At 44.6% G+C, this 24,332-nt stretch overlaps 2 protein-coding genes across 2 annotated transcripts in view; one reads left to right on the top strand and one right to left on the bottom strand.

Moving 5' to 3' along the window:
* The first annotated feature begins 207 nt into the window (after nucleotides 1-207).
* On the top strand, nucleotides 208-2,050 carry CRH (corticotropin releasing hormone). Its single transcript, XM_030507399.1, has 2 exons — nucleotides 208-505; nucleotides 1,025-2,050. Exon 2 carries the CDS (start codon nucleotides 1,040-1,042, stop codon nucleotides 1,565-1,567), a length of 528 nt encoding a protein of 175 aa, XP_030363259.1. The 5' UTR covers nucleotides 208-505; nucleotides 1,025-1,039; the 3' UTR covers nucleotides 1,568-2,050.
* A 1,850-nt stretch (nucleotides 2,051-3,900) lies between these two features.
* Nucleotides 3,901-24,332, bottom strand: part of TRIM55 (tripartite motif containing 55) — a 57,484-nt gene continuing 37,052 nt past the window's right edge. Inside the window, exons 10-12 of the mRNA XM_030507649.1 lie at nucleotides 23,193-23,416; nucleotides 21,038-21,325; nucleotides 3,901-4,288 (exon numbers count right to left, since the gene is read on the bottom strand). Coding sequence (XP_030363509.1) covers nucleotides 4,169-4,288; nucleotides 21,038-21,325; nucleotides 23,193-23,416 — 632 coding nt within the window. The 3' untranslated portion in view covers nucleotides 3,901-4,168. The remainder of the gene's footprint in view (nucleotides 4,289-21,037; nucleotides 21,326-23,192; nucleotides 23,417-24,332) is intronic.

Here is a 24,332-nt window from a genome sequence, read left to right on the forward strand (position 1 = left end):
CCTGGTCCCGGGCGGGTCGGGTCCCTCGCCGCGGGCCGGCCGCGAGTGGAAAGTTTCCCCGGAGTGACCTCTCATAGTACGCGCCCGCTAGGCAATCTCATTCAAGTATTTTTGTCAATGGGGCGGGGGGGGCACCCTGCTCCCCGGCCCCCGGCCCGGCTGACGTCACTGCAGAGGCGATAAATATCTGTTGATATAATTGGACGTGAGATTTGGGGTTGCGATAGCGAAACTCGGCCCATCGCTGCTCCGACGGGCCCCCATGATTTATTCAGCAGTGGATCGGGGCACGCAATCGGGCTGTCAGGAGAGCGTCAGCTTATTAGGCAAGTTCTGCGTGATTCCAGGAGAGGGTCTAAGCTATAAAAATCCCGCGCCCGGGCTCTGATTAGGACCAAATCTGATCCCAAGTTCGCCAGGAGCCGGCTCCGGGGAGAGTGAGAGGAAGGGACACCGGGCACCTCCGAGTCCCGCTAGCTGCCCTACCCTGCCGCCGCCGCCCCAGGTAGGTGCGAGGCTGCGCCCGGGAGCGCAGCGGGATGCGCTGCTCTGCGTGGGGCTGAGCGCGGCGTCCCGCGGGAGGCGGGAGCTCGCCCGGCCGGGCGGGGAGCGGGGAGGCGCGGGGGAGCCGGGCACTCGGACCCCGCGGCTGCTGGGGAGAGCCGCCCCGCCGCAGGCACCCCGCCCCGGGTGGGTGAAGGGGCGCGGGTCTGGCTCTCTCCGCAGGGGCTCAGCACAGCCTGGTCCGCGGGAGCCGCCGCCGGCGCAGCCCGGAGCTGTTCCGCGGGGAGGGAAAGAGGGGGGAGGCCGCCTCGACGGCGGGGTTCGCCGGGGCCAGGGCTGAGCGCGGCCGGGCAGCGGTGTGCGGCGCGCGGAGGGGCGCGGAGGGGCGCGGAGCGATGAGTTTCAGCACCGGGACAGCGGCGGCGGAGGGCGCCCCCCCCCCGCCCGGCCCCGCGCTGGCCTCCCCGCCGCCGCGGCTCGGCTGTGTAACCCCGTCCCCCGTACCCCGTGTGCCCCACAGATTTGGGCCCCGACCATGAAGATCCCGCTGCTGGTGTCCACGGGAATCCTGCTGGTCGCCCTCCTGCCCTGCCAGGAGTGCAGAGCCCTCAGCAAGAGCCCGGTAGCCGCCCACGGGGCTCTGCACCAGCCAGATTTCTTCCAGCAGCAGCAGCAACAGCAGCAGCAGCAAACTCTGCCCGTCCTGCTCCGCATGGGAGAAGAGTATTTCCTGCGGCTGGGCAACCTCAACAAGAGACCCGTTGGCCCTTTCTCCTCCTCTTCCAGCAGCACCAGCCACCTACAGCCCGAAGCCGCCGCCAGCAACTTTTTCCGGGCGGCGGTGCAACAGCTGCAGCAGCTGCCCGAGCGCTCGCTGGGGAGCCCCGAGGAGGGCGAAGCCGAGGGCGAGGCCGTGGAGAGGGAGAAGCGATCCGAGGAGCCCCCTATTTCTCTGGATCTGACTTTCCACCTCCTGCGAGAAGTCTTGGAGATGGCCCGAGCCGAGCAGCTAGCGCAGCAGGCTCACAGCAACAGGAAACTGATGGAGATAATCGGGAAATGAAGCGGCCCCTCCCCGCCTTGCCAAAGAGATTCCGCAGTTAGCACAAGAATAATTACACCGTCCGATGTACCATAGTGCTGCTCTGATGTCATCTCTTTATTTTTATATAGCTTTAAACCTAGAAGGGTGTACTCCGAACAGCCTCTGTCCCTTGACTAGCATGCACAACCGTGTACCAAGTGCAGAAACACGAGTGTCGTTAGTAACCTCCCCTACCTTTATTTATTTCTCCATTTCCCAGTTATTCTAGTGCCATCGCTACGTAGGGATGTGTGAGCATTGGAAGAAGTGGTGCCAAGAAGACAGATAACTTTTCTGCTGGGGGCAGGGAGGTGGGAGGAGGAATCTCTGTAAGCTAGTTTAAATCCACTTTTTTTTTCCTGTAAACATTTTCACAATAAAACATCTTTTCAGCGCTCGGTCGATTTGGTTGTGTAAGAGAATGTTTAATATTTATATTTTTAATAAAAGCTGCAAAGTAAAGATGGCTTGATAGACTTTCTTGCCTGGACGCCCGAGGGCTGCTCCGCCTCCCTCAGCCCTTACCGGGGCGGGGAAAACGGGAGGGGGGTGGGCACCCACGGCCGCGGTCACCCGGAGCCGCGGGGAGCCCTAAATCCCCCCCAGGGACGCGTTTCCCCTCCCCGCCTCGGGAGCCCCGGTCCCCGCGGGCTGTCCCAGCGGCGCGCCCCGACGTGCCGCCGGCCCCGGGCCCCGCAGCCCTCGGCACAGGCTGCTCCCGGGGACCGGGGGGAAACGGGGGGTTCGGCGGCCGGTGGGTGCCCCCAGCCCTGCCGATTCATCCCGAGGGGCTCCCCGGCTCCTGCCGCTGCGGCCGGGGTCGGGCAGTCTCCTCCTGCCAGAGCGCAGCGGTGGGAAAACGGGAGCTCCGGCACCTCTGTTGTGTTTTCGTTCTGGCTCATCCTCCCCACACCCCAGAAAGGCAGGTTCTTCCTCACTTTGGCTCCCCCCGTCCTGGCGGCGGTGGGCAAGCCGGGTCCCTCCCAGGGCCGCTGGGGAGGTGGCAGTGCATATGGAGAAACTTCCTGGGAAAAACTGGGGAAAATCCTCCAGGAGGACTGGGAGAAAATAGAAAAATCCCTCACGCCAAACCAAATCCCAGGAAAAACTGCTCCAGCAGCTAGAGCAATGCAGTGGCGGTGGCTGTGCAAGTCCCAAAGCTTTGCAGGGAGCTCACCTGTGCAGCCCGCCAAAATTTCTCCCACAGGAGTGTTTTCCAGGCAACATAGGTACGAGTGAGGGCTGATCAGCCAAGCCTAGGGCTGACCCCTCGCAGCCTGCTGACCTGCCTGGGGGCTGCACTGCCAGCTCACCAGTCTTTCTGGGGCTCAGTGCAGGCCTATGGCCCCACACAGTCCCCTGCCCAAATGTTGTGTCCAGGGCCAGGTTCTGGACTCCCAGAAAAATCCATGCTTAACCCTAGTGCAGAGCTTGACACCTGGTCCCCTATGGCACCAAGCACCCCCAGCAACCTGCCAATGTCTCTCAAACACTACTGAGCGCTGACACTCTGTTCCCAGTGACAATACTTGCAGAGTGTCACCTTCAGTACAACTTGTAGAGCTTCTTTTAAGACATGAATTTGACTTCATTAGGCAGCTCAGCATCTGCCATGCACACAGGACAGGACATTTGCCATTTGCCTTTTTTACAGCACAACATGGGGCCTTCAAATTAAACCGTGAATGAACACCTGTGACCACCTCATCCCATTCTGGTTTCATGCAAAAACATGCCTGTTTTCTGACACACACAGATGACTGAGAAAATGCAGACACAGATTATGGCTAGACAGATGTGGGCAGCACTCTAGCATCTGCCCCACATGCTCAGAGCTGTGTCCTGCAATCATGTGCAGGGGCTTGGCCAGTGCTTTCAGCATGTGCATCTTCCTCATCCCTGCTGCTGGGCACCTTCCCTACAAATAACCTCTATGTGAGGGCCATCTGTGGTGGCTCAGCAGGAAGAGCAAAGGTGAAGGGAGAAATGGCAGCTTCTCTCTCCCGTCCCGTGCTCAGCCTCCGCAGCCAGGGAAGCACCAGTGCTGTGGGGAATACAAGTGGCTGCAGGGATGAGTTCAGACACAACCCTGACTTGAGGCTGCCAAGGGCGTGATAGTGTCACTGAAGTCACCAGAGCACCTATGAGTAGGGATGCAGGAGGGTACTGAGGAGAAACACTGTTTTGGCAAAGGATGCTACTAGTGAATCTCATACCAGCATTTTAGCTAACAGTGGTGAAGCATTTACACCTACACGGGGACGTGCCAAAAAAGTGAGTAACGAAACACTAGCAGTGCTCAGCCTACAGCTGAAGTGATGCTATTTTCCCCTTGGAAACAAGAAATTATTGAAAAACACTCAGTACAATACAGCATAGTAATTTGTCCCCATGTCCCCATTCCTCTCAGGACCGTCATCTCAAGGGCTGGGTACAATGTGGAGGTCAGCTGAGTTCCTGGGAACAAAACCCTCTTGGATGTCCCTTTCCAGGGCAGTTTCTTTGTTGACTGCAGCCAGGCTGCCTGTGCTCGTGGTCCTTCCGAGGAGAAGCACACCAGAAGCCAGCCAGAGTGAGTCATCATTCAGTCAGTGAGTTCAACCAGGAGAAGGAGAAGATATGACGAGCCGGCTCGTCACCCCTCTCATTGCTCATGGGAGTTTCCTCCACTCGTCCTTGAGGGGACGGTTCAGAACCAGTCTGTAAAGGAAGGAAAGGTTGACAAATGGAAAAGGAAAAGATGAATTGCATTAGAATCCTTAAGATATCACAACATGCACAAAACCAGAATGAAGTGGGAAAGAGGAAGAAAGGCGGGAAGCAGGAAAATTTGGGGAGGCGAGCAAGACTTCTAATGCCAGAGAAGTCAGAAGGACTTTTGCCACGGACAGTAGAAGAGGGAGGATTACACCGAGTGAGCCGTGTCGCAGCTGTGCAAAGGGCTTAATCCTGATTTGGACTTCAGGAATATTATTGCACTGAAGGTGATAACTGCCTGCTTAGAAGCGATCCAGAGCCAGCTTGGCTTGCATAGCTGGGCCTCCAGATTGATGTGGACCGAAGCCAAAAGTTATTGTCAGTGCATTGCCACTCAAAATGATCCTTGTTCTGCTGTCATGAAATCTGCCTTGGATGTGCTGCTTTTCATCTTATTTTTTTTCCTTTAAAGTCTTTTAATATTTATTTCACTTCAATTTCACTCAGCCCAAGAATAGGAAATAAATAATACAGAAATATAAGCTTCTGCTTATATCCCAGGCCAATTCTGGTTTTGTTTGCACAGGTACCCTATGCTTACAGTAAAAAAGGGAATCTAGACATGATATGCTGTAACTGCTAATCACAGGAATCATTACTATTTTAAAAATTAGCTAAATATTTAACAGACCAATATAATATGCAGAAATATTTTACTAGTTCCAGTGTTTTCAGATCCCTTTGGCAGAGAATGAAGACTGGTTTGTGATAGTATCTGAAATCCTATTAAGATAAAATATATAAAAATGGGTGATTTGGTAGCTAAAAGAAACCTTTTGTCTTCATCACTAAAACCGCTATTTAACTTGCAACACACAGGATTTTTTCCCCTTCTTTATATTCTTAGATATGCACATAAATTGTTTTACATTCTTAATATTAAAGTTGCTATGCTGCCAGCCTTCTCTCTGCAGGATTTCACCTTCATTTGGGGACTTTATCATGATCTTAGGAGAACTATTTGATGTCAAGATACTACTTGATAGAGGGAAAATGAGAGTGGTGTCCTCTGAATTTTAACGTCTCAATCATTTATAATATTGTCCTAAATGGAGGTTACCGAAGCAGTGAGTGCTCACAGAGATATCCAGGAACAAACAATGAAGCAGGGATGCTTGCGAGGAACTGAATCATGGGATGGATGACTTTCTTAAGCATTTCTGCAAGTGCTTAAGTTAGACTGTACCACACGAATTAGTAAGAACTAATGGTATGTTAAGTATAAATTTGTTACTGGGCTTCATTCCAGTTACTACCTATTCAAGTGTTGTGACACCAACAAACAAGATAGAATGGAAGTATGAAAAAAATAGCTCCCTGTTTCTTTATTTATATGTAATTAGAGTTCACAGCTCCTTTTTTAGATGCAGATCCTCAGACTGGAATAGCCCTACTTGTTCCAATGAAACGCTATCTGAGAAAATGTATGAAATACGGACTAATCTTTTACTTAGATTGATATTTTCAAAGTAAGGCACTCACTACTATTCGCTGCAAAATACATGGCTCAGAAAGGATTTTTATGGACAAGGATCTTGAAGAATATAGCTTTTGCTTTCTAACTTTATAATGCATTTTAATAAGAGCACAAGCATGATGAAAAACCTGGGAGAAACACCTGCCTACTTGAATACCAAAGTCCATTTTCAGCAATGCTGGTGAGAAGGGTCATCTCCCGAGCTTATGCAAAAGTTTTGGGCCCATGGGGATAGATCTTCAACTGAAAAGGCAGGTAGTTAATTGAGTCCTGATTATAGAAGATCTGCCGCTCAGCCCTGGAAAGTGCTGAATGCAAACCTTTCAACCTGATTCCAAAATTCAGGTATCAGCAGTAAATACATGGCCAGACTTTCTGAGTTGTAAGGGATTCTGTGCTCTTTCGATCTTTGTAGATGCAGGAGTGTAGGTGTTCTATTAGACCTCTGTTGAAAATTTTGCCCCTCTTTTTTTTTTGGAAGGACATCTGGAGTGCCTGAACTAGATAAGAATTGTTTTGAAATTGGTTGTGCAATTTTGCGCACCGAGCCTTCACTAGTGTGTGTAAGCAGGCAAGGGACAGCCCTCCTCGCTTCTTGCTCTGCAAAGGAACAGGACTGGCAAGAGGTTTAATAAAGAATTTCATGTATATTTAATATTTTTTTACTTAAAACCACAGTGGTACCTTGTTATTTCTCTGCATGTGCAAGATGGGCTTCCTTTAGCACTTCCATTTGCTGTTCCAACCAGCTACTACCCAGAAGTACACATTAAACTAAGGTTAACTCCGAAGCAAAGAACTATGTATGGACTTAAAGTTAAGCAGCTTGTTTCATAGAATTTGGATCTAACCTAACAAGAAATAAAAAATCACTATGTAATGGTTTAGATTGGCTAGATGACTGCATTACCTTGTTAACCAACTCTGCTGGTACTGCATTCCAAACAAAACAATCTTGGTCTGCATCACTGCCAAATCTGAATTTCATAATGTGTTAACTCCTTCATATTCTGCTGTGATGACATTTTCCTGTGTCAGCAAAACAATGTTAGAGCTCCAACATATTCCCACTGGGTTTGGCTGGATGAAGCATTTACTCCCTGCACCTCGCTGGACTCAGCAGGCTGCCAGTCTGCAATACTTCGATGTGTCTTTCCAAGAGCAATCATTTGCCATCATGCCCAGACAGCTTTTAGACTTGCATTTTCACACCTGTGACACTTTAGTATTTGTGCTCTGAGTCATACAGTGACTGAGGTATGCTATCCTCATGCGAGGCAAGAGACCATCAAAAGGTGCCAGGAGCAACTCTGTCCATGTTATTAAGTAAGTCAACACCTCCCTTCCAACTGCAGCCCACACAACTCAGAGTTATACCTTGTGCTGAGATTGTGTGACACAAAGATTTCAGCTGTGGACTTCTACATAAAACAACTTCTTTGAACTAGGAGGTGATTCTGAAAGGTAGAAAGCAGAAGCAGGGCTCAGTGTTAGTTGAGCAATCGTCAATTGAGAAGTGTCAATGGGATTAAGGCATCCAACCCCTCTGCAGGTCCTTGCAATCTCATCTCAGATCACCTCGCTCTACCTATTACTGCAGCCCTGCTCTGCTGCCAGAGAAAAGCTTTCTGCTGAGCATGGCACAGCCCTTGCCACATGCCTTTCAGATGGTTCAGATTCAACACTTCATTGTGTCTGTCCATTGCTATTAGGTAACTGTTGTCAAGCTTCTACTCAAGCTTTATCTTAGTCTTGGAGATCTCATGGGTAGGGCTGTTTTTCACATTACCTGGAATAACAAGTCCCAACCCTTGATTTGGGTCCCTCACAGTAATAAGGGATAACTAAAGTGTTTACCTCAGATTACATTAATCACATTAGGCCAATGCTGAGACAGTGCTGAATACTTACACTTTGATTTATATTTTCCCCTGTGGTGCTGAGTGACATCAGATGATGCTCTCAATAAGCACCAGGAATTTTCACAAGGCTAGCTCATGCAGCAGGGAGGGAAACACACCCTGCATGACTGATGGTTGAGTTTGTTTTTCCCATAAGCAAAGTCCAGGCTGAAGTTCACAAGCCAAATTTTTGGAGGCGCCGAGCAACCACAACTCCCACTGAGCAGCTATTCAGCACTGCTCAGCATCTGGCACACTAAAATTTGCACGTATAAGGATCTCAGAGTTTAACCTGATGAGTTGTACCAAAGTTGCAGGTATTCAGCATCTTTCAGCATTTGCTTCCTTGTGCAGAGCACTACCTAAATCTGTACAGAGTTCTTGTAAAGGGTGTGGAGTGGGGGAAAGGAGTGAGTAGGATGGCTTTGTCATAATGTTTTCATTTATTAGGGTCTAGCAGTTATGCCATTTATGCTGGGGAAAAATAGGCAGTCTAAGCCTTCCAGATACTTGAAACAAAATGAAATCTACACATTGTTTTCTGCTTTCCTGCCATTAATCTCCATAGCCTTTAGGTACAAAGACTGGGATCCATATTACCAAACTTGAGTCATCCAGAAATGAGATATCCGCTCAAGCAAGCTGTATTCATGCCCTCTAATGGGAGTGATAAGAGAAAGGCACAACCAGAGGGTGATTCGTCCCATGCTTAGAAGTGTCTATAGGGTGGGTTGCCCTCTGGATGTGCCCTTTTCTTTCTACTGACTCTAGAGACACTCTTGGTGACTGGGTTAGACTAGATCTGGCTTTTAAGTAATTACACAAGAAAGGTTTCAGTCAAATACTTCAAGATATCAGAAAATTGCTTGATAGGAATTGAGAACTTTGACTGCGCTATCACTTTTACAAGGTCAGTAACTCTTAAATTTAGGAAGTGGGGAGGAAAGGTGAAGGGTCTTCATAGTCTTCTTTGGTTTTTGCTTTGGCAATTTTTGATTATTTTTTATGACTTCTGATAAAGTGGGATCTCTGTCCCTCTCAGAGGTTATGTCACACCAGCTTGCAGAGAGATGTGAGAAATAAGAGAAATGGGGGCTGAAACGGTTGTTTCCTCCAGGGCTATAGATAACCCAGCAGTATATTTTATCTAGCTTGAGCATAATTACACAATCACAATTTTTTGTAATTAATCAGAAAACAAAAATTGTTGCTGGTTTTATGCTGTCCACAGGAGAATAGATTATGCCTTTGCTGGCAAAGAAAAAACTATCTCACATTTTTTGAACAAATACGGTTCTACCTAGTGGATGTGTAGTAGTTGAACACATTGTGTCACCTGACCTATTTCTGAATTCTCCAAACCATCTTATAGTGTCATGGTCTTAGTTTTCAGCAAATTGATGGGAAAGCTTTAGTGAAAAAAGCGAGAAAAGAACGCAGGGGGCTTATTAGAAGTCAGTATGCCCTAGGATATGGGGTTGTTTCTTACAACTATGCAGACAGATGGGATGGTTGGTTACAACCTATATGAATGTTTTCTGGAGCAACAATGCTAACCAAAGCAGGTACTGCCCCTTGGCTCCCCATCCATCTCTTCTCGCTTTGCCTGCATGGTTCATTGTCCATTTGCATTGCTGCAGCTGTTTGCAGGGCTGCACTAAGAATGGGAATGTCACTGGAATGACATCAATTTTGTGTTGTTTTTTGAGGTGAAGGAAATTATTTTTAAACCTGGACCATTTGAATTATTTGATTCCAACACAGCCCAACAAACAGCTGCCTCAGCACAAATGCCATGTGAGTGGTGGCATCTGGACAGGAATAAGAAGCAGGGCCATTTGGCAAGAAACTCCTAAATCACCTTTGCTGCCACAGAAAAAAAATGGATCTACACCTTTAGAGGCATGTGAACTGCCCAATGCCTTCACTGCCTCCTCTTCATCCAACCAGAGAGCAAGAGTGTGAATATGTTGGAAAATGTGGGTCTTGGAGAGAGAAGCAGTGAAAATACAAGCTTTTTGCTTCTACTGTTTCTGTAGCCTCAGAAAAGGAGTGAGAAATTAAAGTTAATTCCGATATTTAGCTGGCTTGTTTAGAAACAACCCCCAGTGTTGACAAGAACAAGCATGATTAAAAAATGCTAGCTGGCCGCAAAGCAATCACAGAATCTGTAGGCTATGTTTGTCTGCCTCAAATGTCAAGTGTTACACTTCTGGCACTCAACACTTCCAGGCAGCGGAAACAAAAGCAGCACAACAGGTTATTTTTAAATAGTTTAAACTTTAGTTCAAGCATTTTGTTTTCATATTTTTATGCAGTCTAGCTTCTTCAGTGTAACACCTGGCAGCTGTCACATATATCACAACAATATTGTTTCAAGCTAAGAGGCTGTTTATTTTGTAGGGATCTTTTCTTTTTTATTAGGGGGAACCAACAGAATAGTCTCTAAAATAATTGCCACAATTGCCTGCCACAGAAATGCTTATACTAGCAGGCAAATAATATGCACAGACAAACTCCATCAGTCACAGTACTAGATATGTCACTCCCTTAATAGTAGTCAGTAATGAATTTTTAAAGTCCATTGGGAAGAAATGCCTTTCTTCAATAGATTTTCATTAGATTACAATTAACATTATGTGCATAATGTCTAATGCAGTGCCTTTTATAAAATGACCTTAAAGAGGCCAAATATATTTCAGAGGAAAACAGCCCTACTAGCTTCCTTTGACATAGGATCCACACATCTCCTACGGGATGTGGAGGTCCAAACACTTGGACCAGTGGTAGAAACAGTTTTACAGAATGGTGTGAGAGAGCAGCTTTATTCTAACTGTTATTTTGGACTAAGGAAATTTAATTCCTTTATTTATCTCATCTATCTTGTTCATGACTCAAACAAAAAAGCCTGAAGTAATATACTTGTGTAATATTTCATCCATAGCTGCACCTCATTGGCATTACTTTTTGTTGAGAGTGATTAACAGTATATTTGCATAAAACCTTGTCCTGCTACTTACTGTCCAGGACAATGGAGGAAGCCCAAGAGGAGACTCTTACAAACATACGAACGTTAAGGCTGCCTGATTGGAACAGTCATTCTCAGATCTGTCCACACATCATTTCTCATCCTTCCCAGAATGAAGCTTTTGAGGACATCCTGATCAATCAATCATCAATTCTGTCCCCTTCCAACAAAGGAAGGGTCATCTTGAGGGGCTGGAGGAGTAAGTGGTATGCACTGGCCACCAGTACCAGAAAGCTACTCGAGGCTACCAGTTGTCCCCTCTTCTTCCTACTGCTGCTTCATCAGACAAATAGATGTGACTTCAGGTCAGCAAGTTAAATGTGAAATAAACACTTTCAAAGAACTTCTCTGTGGCAGTAACCCATCTAATACATGCCAGAGAAACTTTGCTATTAGCTTTCAGGAGAAGTAGCAAACCTAGTAATGGTAAACATAATGCTTCTGTCAGGTAGTCTTTCCTTTGAGTAACATGGACTGTTGTAATTTAAAGCTTTTCTTTCTCTGCAAAGGGTATTTTTGTAAAGCCAGTGAATGAGACAAAGTGCCAGTTCAGGCTGTAACTCACCCAGAGCTCCATTCACAGGATCAGATAACGGAGCCAGCATAGCTGTGAGCTGTGTAGACACATACCACGCTTGGAGGTCGGAGCACTGCTCACATTGTGACTGACTGACTGACTTGGGCTGCTGTAAGTATGTGGTGGGGAAGTGGGGGTATACATGAGCTGTGGACACAGCACACCTTCTGTGAGAGACAAAACCACACTGATGGAGATGCAGGAAGAAAAACTGGAACTTCAGCTAAACCAGTTGCTATTCTTTAAAGCCAGCACAAAACAGAAGAAGAAATCATTGGCCACAATTAAAACATTTTTTTCCCTCATTGTCTGTTGCTGTTGCCCCTTTTACTTTGGGTGCTCATTTTTCCATGTCTTCAGTTGCCTGAACCTTCTCTTTGCTACAACCACAGCAGGTGAAGCTGGTAGCCAAGAAATGACTCTACCCCAACAATACATTGCTCAGTTAGTAGCATTGTGACTTCCCGGACAGATGTCTGTTGTATCACATCTCACACTGTAATCTTTGCTTGCCCATTAGCAATGCTAGTTTGCTTCACAGCACTCAGTCAACCAATGTGCAACATATTAAACCAAGCTTCCTTCTGCCCACCTCGTCCTGTTCCCATGTGAAGCCCAAGGAAGCTGTGATAAATGCTGCTCTCAAAGCATCAGATTTAGTCACAGTTATTACAGAGCACAGATCACAGGCAACTGTCACCAGAGGCAAGCTTGGAACTGACCTGCATCTGGGCAGGCACCGGTTCCATTTTATTTTTTAAAAAGTAATCTATTTATTTTATAAAACTAAATTATGAAATCGTGCATAAATATAAAAATGAATTTATTTTTAAAAAATAAATCTGGTGCCAGACACTGTAAATTCTCACCAGCACTGATGGCGAAAACGACAGCTACCTTTCCTCAGAAAGGCATTTTGTAATAGAGCAAGTCATACAGCATGTGTTTCATCATGAAAAAAAAGCCATTTCTGTGTGCAGAAGTGCTGAGCCAGGAGTGCTCTAAGAGACTGGGTCTGTATTTCAATCACCACCTTCGATGGTTGAGATAGACTGAGGCAGATTTTATAGGGTGCTCTCTAAATTAAAAAGAGCTATGAGAAATTCTGATCACTTATTCTTTGGGGTTGTGAGATCTTCATTCTCTGCTCAGTCAAAGGCATGACATCTATGTCGGACATCTGCAGCGTGGTTTGCACATTGCAGCACCTATCTCTCTCTGTTGGCCAGTAGCCTGGGCTAACAAGTTTTCTGAGTTAGTCAGTGGTCTCTTACTTAAAGACCTGAAGATTATTGTAAAGATGTCAGTAAAGTATATCACCTGAAAAAGGGATCTAAGATGGAATCAGCGCTGTTTGATATATCCCTTTTATAACATTTCAATTTGGCTGGACGTGCTGCCCCCCAACTTTTATGTCCATTTCAAAAGCTAGGTAGGTGGGCACTGAGTCCTGCAGGGTGCTGCAGTGCAGCCCCTCGCCTGCTTACAAGCCAGGAAAGCCTGGAAGTGGCATGATACAATATCCGAACACAAGGACTCAGGCCAGTTTACTAATTACTGCCGGTGGGATTTTCAGTCACATAGGCTGGTATTTAAATATTGATCTGTCTCTAATAGTTACAGGACTACAAGCACTGCTTTTCATAGACAAGTGTATGACTACACTGAAAGCCTGAACTGTCTCAAAGCGGTAGGATAACTAACCAAATATTTCACAAACAGGTGGATTGTGTTGTTGTGACATATATCTACCATAATCTGATGTAAAACAGCAACAGTTCATCCTTGGTTAGGAAATATTTTTGTTTACACTCTACTTTCCTCTCTGAATGCCTTAACAATGAGCAAAACAAGCAATGCTTGGAGGAGGAGGTCTAGTGGAAGTAGAATTCAATATTTAAATGAGCTAGACAATGAGAAAGACAATGTCTAGGTGAGCCTGGCTTTGTATTAATTTGAACAGGATAAATAATTTTGTCCACTCTGTCATTGTGGAGGTCTTTTTGCTAGCAATGGACTGAAAAAATTAAATATACATAAATCAGACGGTATCTATGACTCACCAGACAAATCACAGACTATTGGAGGTAAAACTTCAGGTGAAGTATTTGCTACTCATATTAATTATGAGAAACTGTTGTCTGAAAGCTGATCTCAATGCATTGCCCTCACGACTCATCACTGCTGCCTCTGAATCACCCAAATAATTCTCAGAAGCAAGGGGGAGAGAGGTGTTAAAGGAGGAACAATCAAGACTTTCCTCATTTTGTCTGAATGTATTTGCTAAACTGAGGAAAAAATAAATCTGACCTGAAGCACGAAGTCAAGATACAAAATGGAAAGTTAGAGGCAGAATTTGCCACCAACTGAATATCAGCCTGAGTGGCCTCAGACCCAGCTGCTATAACCGAGTCCCAGATCACCAAGTCAAATTACAGAGAAGCAAAGGCAGAATTTTTTGACCATTAACTGAGTTTCTTGCATTAGTGTTTGTCCTGCATTTCAGCTACATGCTGAACACTTCTTTTTTTTCAAAGCAAAATGTAAGAGATGTTTAGGAAGAAGCTTCAAACTGAGTTTAATTAGGGCTCGTACACTAGCAGATTCATGGGACTCCTGCAAAAGGCCTGACTTCATGGAGGATAGAGGACCCTTTTCTCATTCAGTCAAACCTTGCAGATTTCTTAATGGTACAGAAATAAATCCAGTTTTCTACCTAAGAAAAGATACAGTGCAAGTGTACCAACACCTAGATGGTGAATATTGAGTTGGCTTTTGCTCTGCACATTCCCAGATCCTTCATTAGCATTAAAAACAATCGTGTCAGGGAGCAGAGAGGTTTTGGAGCAGCAGCTGGCTTCATGGGAGAGCTGCCTGGGCTGCGCCTGCTGCTGATGCTAACAAACTTCTCATCCCACTCTGGGGGAAAACTGTTGGAATGCTGTGTTGAGTGGGCCAGAGGGGTGAGACACTCTTGCTTAGCATCCTTCCTGACAGATTCAGCCTTGCAAGACTGCCTTCTCTTGAGCAAACAGTCCCCTCTCTGGAAGGGCTTCCTTACCTGAGCAGATTGGCAAGACTGAATTTCCAATTCAGAGAAGAGAAACGAAATTATTATTTGTGTACCACTGCCACACTTGTGGAATCATTCCAAAGCAGCTCTACGCTAAAATGTGGGACCGTACCTTTGATAGGGTGGTGGAAAAGCAGAGGCACATGGGCAACGAGCACAGCATGACTTATCTTGGGCTTATTTTGGTTTTGAATGATCTTATTTTGTCTGTGTTGTCTGCATATTGACATGACAACCAATGGGCTAAAACTTCGCTAAGTAATGACCTCTCTGACATGTGAGTTAAAGCTGTCTCATGCAAAAATATTTGAAGGATCACCAGCTGAAATTGAAGTATTCAGCAGCAGGGCAAAGAGAACTACAGTACGTGAATACAGAGAAGACTGTCCCTATGGTAATTCTTGCAGATGGCATAAGGTTGCAAGCAAGTAATAGAAAATTTTAAAACTAATGAAACAAGATTAACATAGGCCACTCCATTAGTATTTCTCCTCCCAGAGAGCTCAGTCCTGATTATATTTTATGTCCTCATGGAATTAAAGCACTGAACTTACTGGCAGTGAAGGGAAATTAGATCAGAATACTGTTTGTGGATGATTAACTTGCATTTCCTTTCAGACTAAATGTGTGTGCTTGAGTCCTTTGGAGCCACAGACAGCTGAGCAACAGAATATGGGGTCCAGTACTTCATGGTAGGTGAAATAAACTGAATAACCAGACACCAAGGCAAACACAAGACTTTCATAAACTTTCTCACATTTATATGGTGTCACTGCATGAGAGATGTTGCCTACAAAAATCTGAGTAGGGAAAAAATTTCCCTTACACATCCATTCCCCTCTGTATTTTAACCAGAATGAAATAATTCGAGCAGATATAAGGTAATTTGGGATCTGCCTTTTTTCCAGTGACAAATACCTGTCATTGCCGGTTTTTGGTATTCCTCTATTACAAACCAAGGGATAGAGTGATTCTGCAATGCAAGATATTTTAAAAGACTACACATTGCTGGAAAGTGTTTTTACTGTTCTGGATGTGCATGGCTTTCTCTAGCTGTCAGAGGTCTGCACAAGGGAATCAAAGGGCAGAACTTAGGGCCGGCTTTTCATGTTTGGTTGCTTAAAGCTGGGCAGCAAGAGGGGCTTACATACCTGGCTTGTTAGCTGGGAGTAATGGACATTTGCACTGTTAGAAGTGACAGATGTTCAACACTCCTATAGACTAATCTTACTACTAAAAATGACTCAATGCATACTTAAAAGTCAGATTTCTAAAAGCATGAAGAGCCATATGCCCCTTCAGGTGTGCCGGTCCAACAGTTAGATGCCACAAGCATTTACAAAACACACACATCATTCTTCATACGCCTAAAGTTCCACACCTGTATGCCATTGGTAGCATCCTTCAGTAATCTTCATTATACAAAGCACAAAAACACATGCCTGAGTCCTGAAATACCAAATGGGTGAATGAGTTTCTGAAGTCTAATGCATAAAATATGTATTCTTCTTTCTAGCTCTTCTTCCTAGCCTCTTTTCTGAGACCGAACAAAAGAAGACAATGTAAGTCTTGGTGAAGATTTGCTTCACCTCCTGTAACCCATCACACAGACTGTCTCTAAGCTCTCTTAAGTTTTTGGTTTGGACTCCAAGATCTATTTCTCCCATGCACCGGAAAAGGCTGCTTGTTAACATCTATGTCACCCTCCACAAATACATTACTCCCCATGGTGGCAGGGCAGTTCACTGTTGGTATTCCCACTCCCAGTGTTTTAATCATTGGCTCCTGGTTGTCATCTGCAGAGGGTCAGGTTCACTTCAAAAGACCTCCCCAACTTGAGATGCTGAGCAGTGTCACCTTACACTCAGCAGGCAGATGTGAAGAGGTGCCAAGTGTGAACCAGAAGCGGTTGGTGAAATGTCTCTCTTACTGGAGATGCTTCTCATCCTCCACCAGATGCAGAAGCAGCCTGTGGTAATTATACTGTTGTCTTAGGCACTTCCTCAAGCGGGATGTGGCTCTCCAGTGTGAGTTACCTATTTTGTTCATGCTGAATCATCTCCTCTCATCCCTTCTTAGACCAAGCAATCTGTACACCTGTGGGCTGTACCCCCAGTTGCCGTATCCCTGCTGATACATCCTCCTGCACCCTGGAGGAAATTTATTGATGCATCAATATAAGTTCTTAGAGTGCAGCAGCCCCTAAATAAAGTAAATTTTGGGAATTAGTAGGTGGAACTAACCTCTTTTTGCTGCTAAAAAGCAAGGAAATCCTTATCAGTGCATTCTATTAAAATAGCCTGAAAATAACATATATGCTGCTTTTATGATAAGAATCATGCAGATTTACATTATTACTATAAATTATTATTACAGTTATTTCAAGTAATTTTATTATGTGGCTTTCAGGGGCTTATCACAGAAAAAGAGAAAAGGGCAGTGACCTGGTATCTCACATGAAAGACAAAGATGCATAAACTGTCTAAACAGCCACCTCACTACACTTGGAGAAGAAAATCATTTTTATGCAAATAGAGTCCAAAATGCCTTTCCTCCTCACCTCCTTTCTACTTCATGATTAAATAAATCATAAAGCTGTCACTAGAGACCACGCAGAAAGAGGTCTCAAATGGTAGAAATGAGAGCTTTCTGCATTTGTCTATTTTTAATTTCGAAAGGTATTTTGAATTTAAAAAGGAAGAGAAGGAAAAAAAAAAGAGCATAATGCTATTCGCATGCCTGATTTTCCAGGAGTACAAATAGGCTTTATGTCCTCTTGTAATAATACAATGAATTTTCAAAACCAAACACAAATAAATGAAAATACACTATGATCCATAAATTTAATTGAGATTCACAGTGTCTGACGCTTTTCAAATTCAAATTACCACCAGACAGTGCATCATTTTGCATAACTTATGTGGCCAAAACATAGGTGATAGCTTCTTCTCTCTCCCCCTTTTATTATGGAGAGATATACTTCAGTCATAGTGCTGGAATTTTTGCACATAAAAGCTGAATAATAATTTAACATTTTTCATAGATACACTCTATCATGTACAATGCTTAGAGCGCAGTACAGAAGCAAGCAGGGAAAACCCAGCATTTTTATGTTGAAGAATAGACCAAAATGGAATTCTTCTGTTGTTAGCGCACATACCCAAAGGTAACTACTATTGATTTGTGTCAGAGGTCTTTAGTCTTCAGTAGATAAGATTAAATGCCCAAGTAGTAACACAGAATTCTCTGCAGATCAGCCATATCACTTTGGAAATTGAATATATGCATATGTCTTACCTAACAGGGGTATGAATTTGGAGCTGGAAGAACTAAATCATGGACAGAGTCTACCAAAAAGAAGCTACTCCAGAAGAAATGTTATGGAATATTTAAGGTTTAGTTTACAGTATTTACATCTGGGACAACTTCACTGGGTAGTGAAGTTCTTAGTCCTTGATCTTACAGGTATTTCAGCTCTTAAGTAGTGAGACCAAAGGAAAAAAAAAGCCTTTGCCCACAAAACCCTCGTTTTTTAAGCACGGATAGTTAAAAACACACACACAGCCTTGGGTGCTTAAAGGGTTGGGTTCTCCCCCAGCTGCATATGAGTGCATTTGAAGGTCATGTTTGGTACTCTATGCTCATTGGGAATGTGGGAGGGACACCTTTGGATGCCTTTGGTGGGAAAAGGACCTGAAGAGGAGTCCCCAGCGTGTGGGGTGTGATGTATGGGCTGCACTGTGAAGGGACTCTCTCCATTCTCTCCATGGGGACCTCATGGAGCAGGGCTTGAGACATCCTCACTTGGGAGCATCACTGATTTGCTCATGGTGGGAATCACAGCTGCAGGATTATTCAGTAGATTTTGCTTCCTGATGTTTACTCCTCTGATGACAACCTTCCAGATCTTCCTCCTCTATTTGTTGGACTGAACAAGCTTGGGGCTCTTCACATCTCCTGTCAACCCACAGGTTCTCTATCCTGCTGGTCATCTGAACAGCAACTGAAATATAAGCCCATATATCTGAGGATGTAAATATCTCTTTCCACTTTGAACTAGGGATGCAATATTTAACCATGCAGGAGTAAGATGAAGGGTGGCATTTCCAAGGCGGGAGGAAAAAATGTTTTAGGCAGCTTGTATTGTGAACTAGCATGATGTTTTTGGATGGGAATAAAGGGAAAAAGTCCTTTAAAACCATGTAGGAACATCACCACAGACACTACTTGAACTGTTAGTTAATGGTAAAAGGAAATATTTCCTACCCATGAAAGTACAAATCATGTATTGAATCAGATTCCAAAGATGATGTAGTATGATAAGAAATGCCAAAAGTGATATGCAGAATGCTAACTCCTGTCAGAAAATAAGAAAAGTGCTTCACCAGTGTTGTCATGACACAAACTAGTCATTATCACTGCATTTAGTGAAAAAGCTCTGTTTACACAGCACTTTTCCATGACATCCTTTAATTGGAGGAAGGGAGTAAAAACAGTGGTGTGAAGAACCAGGGTTTAATCAGCCAGGGTTTAAAAAAAATTACACAAATATGGCGTTTCAGAGTGAGTTGTGTAAAATCACATGCAGGAAAAAAACACAGTTGAAGTTCACATACTTAGAAATTATCACTGCCACAGGACAGCAGCCATTTTGCTCGTGACGTAGACATATTTCAGCTCAGATCTGAAGATCTGACTGTGGCATCATCTCCTGGCATCACCCTTCCTAACTTGGTCACTCTGCTTTTTCTGTTCTTCAGCACAATTTGCACCTTTCTGCTTCCTGAGTTTTCCTATCCTTTCCTCTGTCTCCAGTCCAGGGGCAATCCCATCCTCAGCTGCATTCCTTGCTCCTTTCTCCCTGCATGCCCAGAACCATGAGCTACTCTTTTCAACATCCTCCTCCTCCTAAAATGTCAGTGTCACTCATGATCTGGGAAAATTCTGAAAACCAGCACCCCAAAACTCACATGCCAATGGGAAATGACATCTTTCCCATGTCCCTGTTTTTACTCCTGTTACCTGACAATGAAGAGAGCTGGGTACCAGACTGTCACTTTTTTTCAGACAATTACCCACATCAAACATTGGTTTTGCTCCTTTGCTTGCTGTTGGTAAATTAGGACCCAAGGAAGCAGACCACAGTTAGGCAAGCTCCCAGGAAACTAACCCTCTACAGATTTTACATGCCTATGGTGAGGTCTGGCTGTCTGTAGAACTGATAGGAAGGAACAGCAGCAATAGATTCCACTGTGAATTTATCTGCTTTTGCCAGCTCATTGGGAATATACTTAAGACAAGGTCATAGGAGGTTTGATAATTTAATTTTACTTCTTTTATTCCACTCAAATTTTCTCAAATCAAACCCTGACTTGAAAAATAGTTACTGAAATTTGGGGGTCAAATGTTGCTTTTGTTAAGATTGGAGTTCGTGAGAATCATTCCATCATCAAATTCAAGTGTCACTGCTAAAAGGTAAGTGCCCTTTTATCATAGCTGTAGGAAATCCTGCTAACTTTTTGCTCTCCGTGTGATGGTTTATCATGGTAAGACTTTTTATGTATGCTAAATGGTCAACTCCAACTTTAAAGAAAATAGCATTAAATACCTACTACCCACTTGTGCTTTTTCACACACACACACATAATCTCATCACACACATACAGGTAATTGCTTTGTTAAAATATACGGCTTAAGCCTGTAAATCAGGATGGCGTGATTTAGAGAGTGCTGCCCATGGGCTGGTAGCCAGGCACTAAAGCAGGAGCTGGTGTATTGTGCAAATCCTCCACACACAGCTCTCCCAGTTCTGTTCTTTGGATCTTTGACCCATGTGGAGTTTGTATACATACGCAAAAGAAAGAACATTCAAATTCAGGTTATACCAACTCTAACATTGTACTTTTAAGGAAAACCTCCTCCTGTACTTAACACATCAGTCTCTGTTATCCCATAATGCTGCTGGTAGTCTAACACAGAACTGGAATATATTATCTTCATACTCTCCTTTAATCAAGTCCCAAGAATCCTTGGAGGAAACCTTCTGCAACAGATCTGAACCTAGGAAATCACACTGCTTACTGAGAGGCAATCAAACACACAAGAAGGCTCTGGGTATTTGCATAGCTTTGTGCTCACGTGGGAAAGCCGTACGCTCCGAGTGCAGCCACAGAGCTGCGCAAGGCAAAGCCAAGCCATAGCTGCTCAGCCAGCAGTGGTAGGATGGCACATGATGTACACAGGCTTTCACAGGTGAAGGGAGTAATCTCATGCACAGGATTTTTCTGCTACTAATGCATGCATCTGATGCACAGAGACATTGCCAGCATCTCCAACAGCTCACGAGCTTGTGCATGAGCAACTTGGATAACAGCTTGCACAAGCGAGGTGCACTAGCAGTTAAGCACAAGCAGCCATTGGCATGCTACTCTGAAGCTCAAAAGTCAGCCTGTCACATACTGAAACCGTCTGTAAATCCAGGGGATTTGCTGAAACGACAATTTGTGCTGTTTTCGTATTTCTGAAATTATTATTCTTTAGCATGCAGAGGAAAATTAAGTCACATTTTCCTTAGCAGATGCCGTTCCCGCCTTGCTGCGCGTCACAGCCCTCTGAGGTGACTTCGGTAGCACTGACCTTGGACGTTGCTGTAGTGGCATTACTTTCCTTACCACTCCCTGGTGCACTCTCCTTGATGGCTGTTGCTGCCGGGGCTTCTGCCTTCTTTGCACTTGTCTCCAGAGAAACAGGAGGCCCTACTGTCCCCAGCCCGCTCACTGGGGTTGAGCTTGGACTGCTTGGTTGCCGTGACTGAGCTTTATACCAGCTAGGGTAAAACAAGGGGTCGGTGGCTTCTGCTGTGGCCGGCACTTGAGTGTCAGACTCTGGGGTCTGTTGAGAACCACTTGGTGTCACAACCACATCCTTAATCAGGACAGATAAAGAGAAGAACAAGCAGAGTGCACCACATTACCTTCCTGCCACAGCCACATCGCTCTGCATGCCATGTTTGTTATATATCACTGCAATGAATAGATTTGTCCTAATATATGGTCTGAAAGAATTACAATCAAAATGCAAAGCAAAAGCAACTATCATTTGAATAACACAGATAAGGGAAAGAAAATAAGTTACCCAAATAATAGAGTTGGAGGGTAGAATTAGCTGGGAAGGGGATGCTGACTGAGAAAGGGGTGAGCAAGCGGTTCCTTAATTCAGATAAACATCCAATTCAATCTTAAAAATAAAATAAATTCTGCCTAAGAGCCTCATGAACCGGTACCAGCTGTAGACAGGTGTAGGTACCTTCAAATGGCTTGTCAGGTTGTGGGTTAAAAACAACACATTTGCCAACAAGCCTGTTGATATGAGCAGTCAGAATAAGGATAATACAAAGACACTGGAGAGAAATATTTGCCCACCAGCCTTGCTATCAGTGCTGTAAGCCAAGCACAGGTTCTCTGCCAGGAAGAGGAGCAGCCAGTCGAAGTGCACCTCTCTACCTGCATCAAGTTCTCAGGGCTCGCCCACATGGTTCGTGCTATCACCACAGCATTTCTGCTTTGCCTTTCTTGCATCAGAAGGCAAAAGCTGAAATACAGGTATCCCACACACCGCAACACCCACATGCCATGTCTGACTCCATATCTGACCATCTCCTAATGACATTTTACAGTTGCTACAGCAGCATGCTGTAAAACTTTCCATTTTAGCCTTAGAATTGAGGGACTTCATGTTAGTGGGAAGAATTGCTTATGTCTAGTTCTTGTTTGCATAAAGCCCTACGTCAGTTAGGCTACATAAGCTTAGTTAAGTCAGTGCAAATCCTCAAAATACAAAAATCAATAAAGCCTGATTTAAGAGCATCTTCACACAGCTGGTGTTAACTGATGTATATTTTTAAATCCAAGCAAGAACGAATCTATAGTATTTATTTTCCCTTGTTTTATGTGGGGAGCTTGCTACAAAGATTCTTTACGTGCTCTTTTGTTTTCACACTGGGCTACTCAAATATCTTCACAGCAGCCTTTACCTGCTTAGCAGCTTCACTGGGTAAATTGCATAAGAGGAGAATTTGCTAATTGTATGTAAGGCCAGCTAAAGTAGCACATGAAATAATATTTTTTTATGTAGGTCTTTTAGAATATGCGGCAATCATGGTCTCATTCTAATCACCTTCCTTAAGAAAAAGTGCTGGCCTAAATTATTCACACCCTGAATCTCTTTGCTGCTAGATTGTAAGAGGCCATTTCCTCTCCTGTTTGGTCTGTGATATTCCTATATCCTCCTAGATGAAATCCCTAGCATAACAAAAGCAGAAGGTGGCAAATGCCACTCACAGAAAACAGATAGGAAGTATGACGTAAAAATTGGTGCAGAAAAGCTCACTAAATCCAGAGGGAATGCCAAATTCTCTTGGTAAAAATATTTTAACAACCATTTCATTTGTAATAGTTAGTCTGAGTTAAACCACAGCAAGCAGAACACTCATTGTAATGCACCTGATTCCCAAACTGAATCTCTTCTATTTATATCTTATGTATCCTATATACATCTCAGCTTATCTAGCAGTGTAATTTTTTGCCTATTAAGCTATCTATACACAGGTTGAGAGGAAAGGGTGCAGTTGTGTATGTGTACAAGGGCAACAAACAATTCTGCTCTCCAGCGCATTGACTCCTTAGCGGTGCTCTTGACATATGGTGCCTACAAGGCACCGGGGAGTGTTTTCTTGCTCTGCCAGGGCGCACTCAGCATAGCTGTGAGGGCAGCAGGGCACCAGGGCACTTACCTGACTGGCTGGGGTGGCAGGCAGTGGCATTGCAGCGGGTTCAGCTGGGGGCTCTCCTGCTGTGCTCTGTGGTTCAGGGTCCTGCTGAGGTGGCTGTGGTGCTGTCTCAGCCCCTTCCTCCTCCACTTCTTCCTGCACCTCCTCCTCTCCTGATGACTCTGTGTGGACTTCATCCAAATCTTCACCATCCACCGTCTCCTCCTCTTCCTCTTCTTCCTCCTCCTCTGACAGGACACGTGTAAAAGGACAGGGATGAGCAACACATGAAGATGACTACAATCTTTATGTAATTAAAAAGCCATTTACAATTGCATGGCAAATGTACTGATAATCTTCTGCCTGGCAAGGGATGCAGGCTAGGGAGAGGATACTGCTGAGGAGCCTGATCACACCAGCCTGGACTGGGCACTGCCATGCATCTGCCATTAGGCACTTTGCAGCAGGGAGGACACTGAACACTTGTTAAAATCTAGAGCTTGTTAAAATCTAGAGCTGACCCTTTCTGTGGGAAGGAGGACAAAAAGTCCAGTAAATGCAGTTATCCTCATATCAGGCTGTGTGTGCAGCACAGCCCTGCACTTTTTGTGGAGAGGATACCTGGTTGGCACAATCAACCAGGAAAAAAGTCCCTCTTGCAATTGTAGGTGCATGTTTGTTTTACCACATCAGTGCTTTGCAATACCTGAGTGGAAGTTTGGGATACCAACCTTCCTAAAATCAGACTGTCAAACTTGGTCAAACCATCACTTCTGCATCACCTGACACATCCTGTTGTCAGCATTCATGCCTTGGCTCGTTTCCAGAGGGAGCCCTCTAAAAATGCACTTTCTTTTGCATAATCACACTACTCATTCTCATAAACACCTGATGTTGTTCAGAGCCATTTTAGCACTTCAGAGAAATAAACTTAGACGGATGCATTAATGCAAGCTCCAATTTGCTTGCACATTTTGCACAGGTTATAGTTCTGCCTGAATACTTAGAAGGAATGTAGATCTGTGAATTAAGTAACGCCCTCATAATGCAGAAATGTTTCTGCAGGCAAATACACTTCTGTAAGCAGAGTGCTGAATCTCAGCTTACACATCCCCTGGCTGCAGGGGACCTCATTGGCTGCAGTACATGTCTCAAATACAGGAC

The sequence above is a fragment of the Strigops habroptila genome, chromosome 1, assembly GCF_004027225.2.
Source record: "Strigops habroptila isolate Jane chromosome 1, bStrHab1.2.pri, whole genome shotgun sequence".
Taxonomy (NCBI): Eukaryota; Metazoa; Chordata; class Aves; order Psittaciformes; family Psittacidae; genus Strigops; species Strigops habroptila.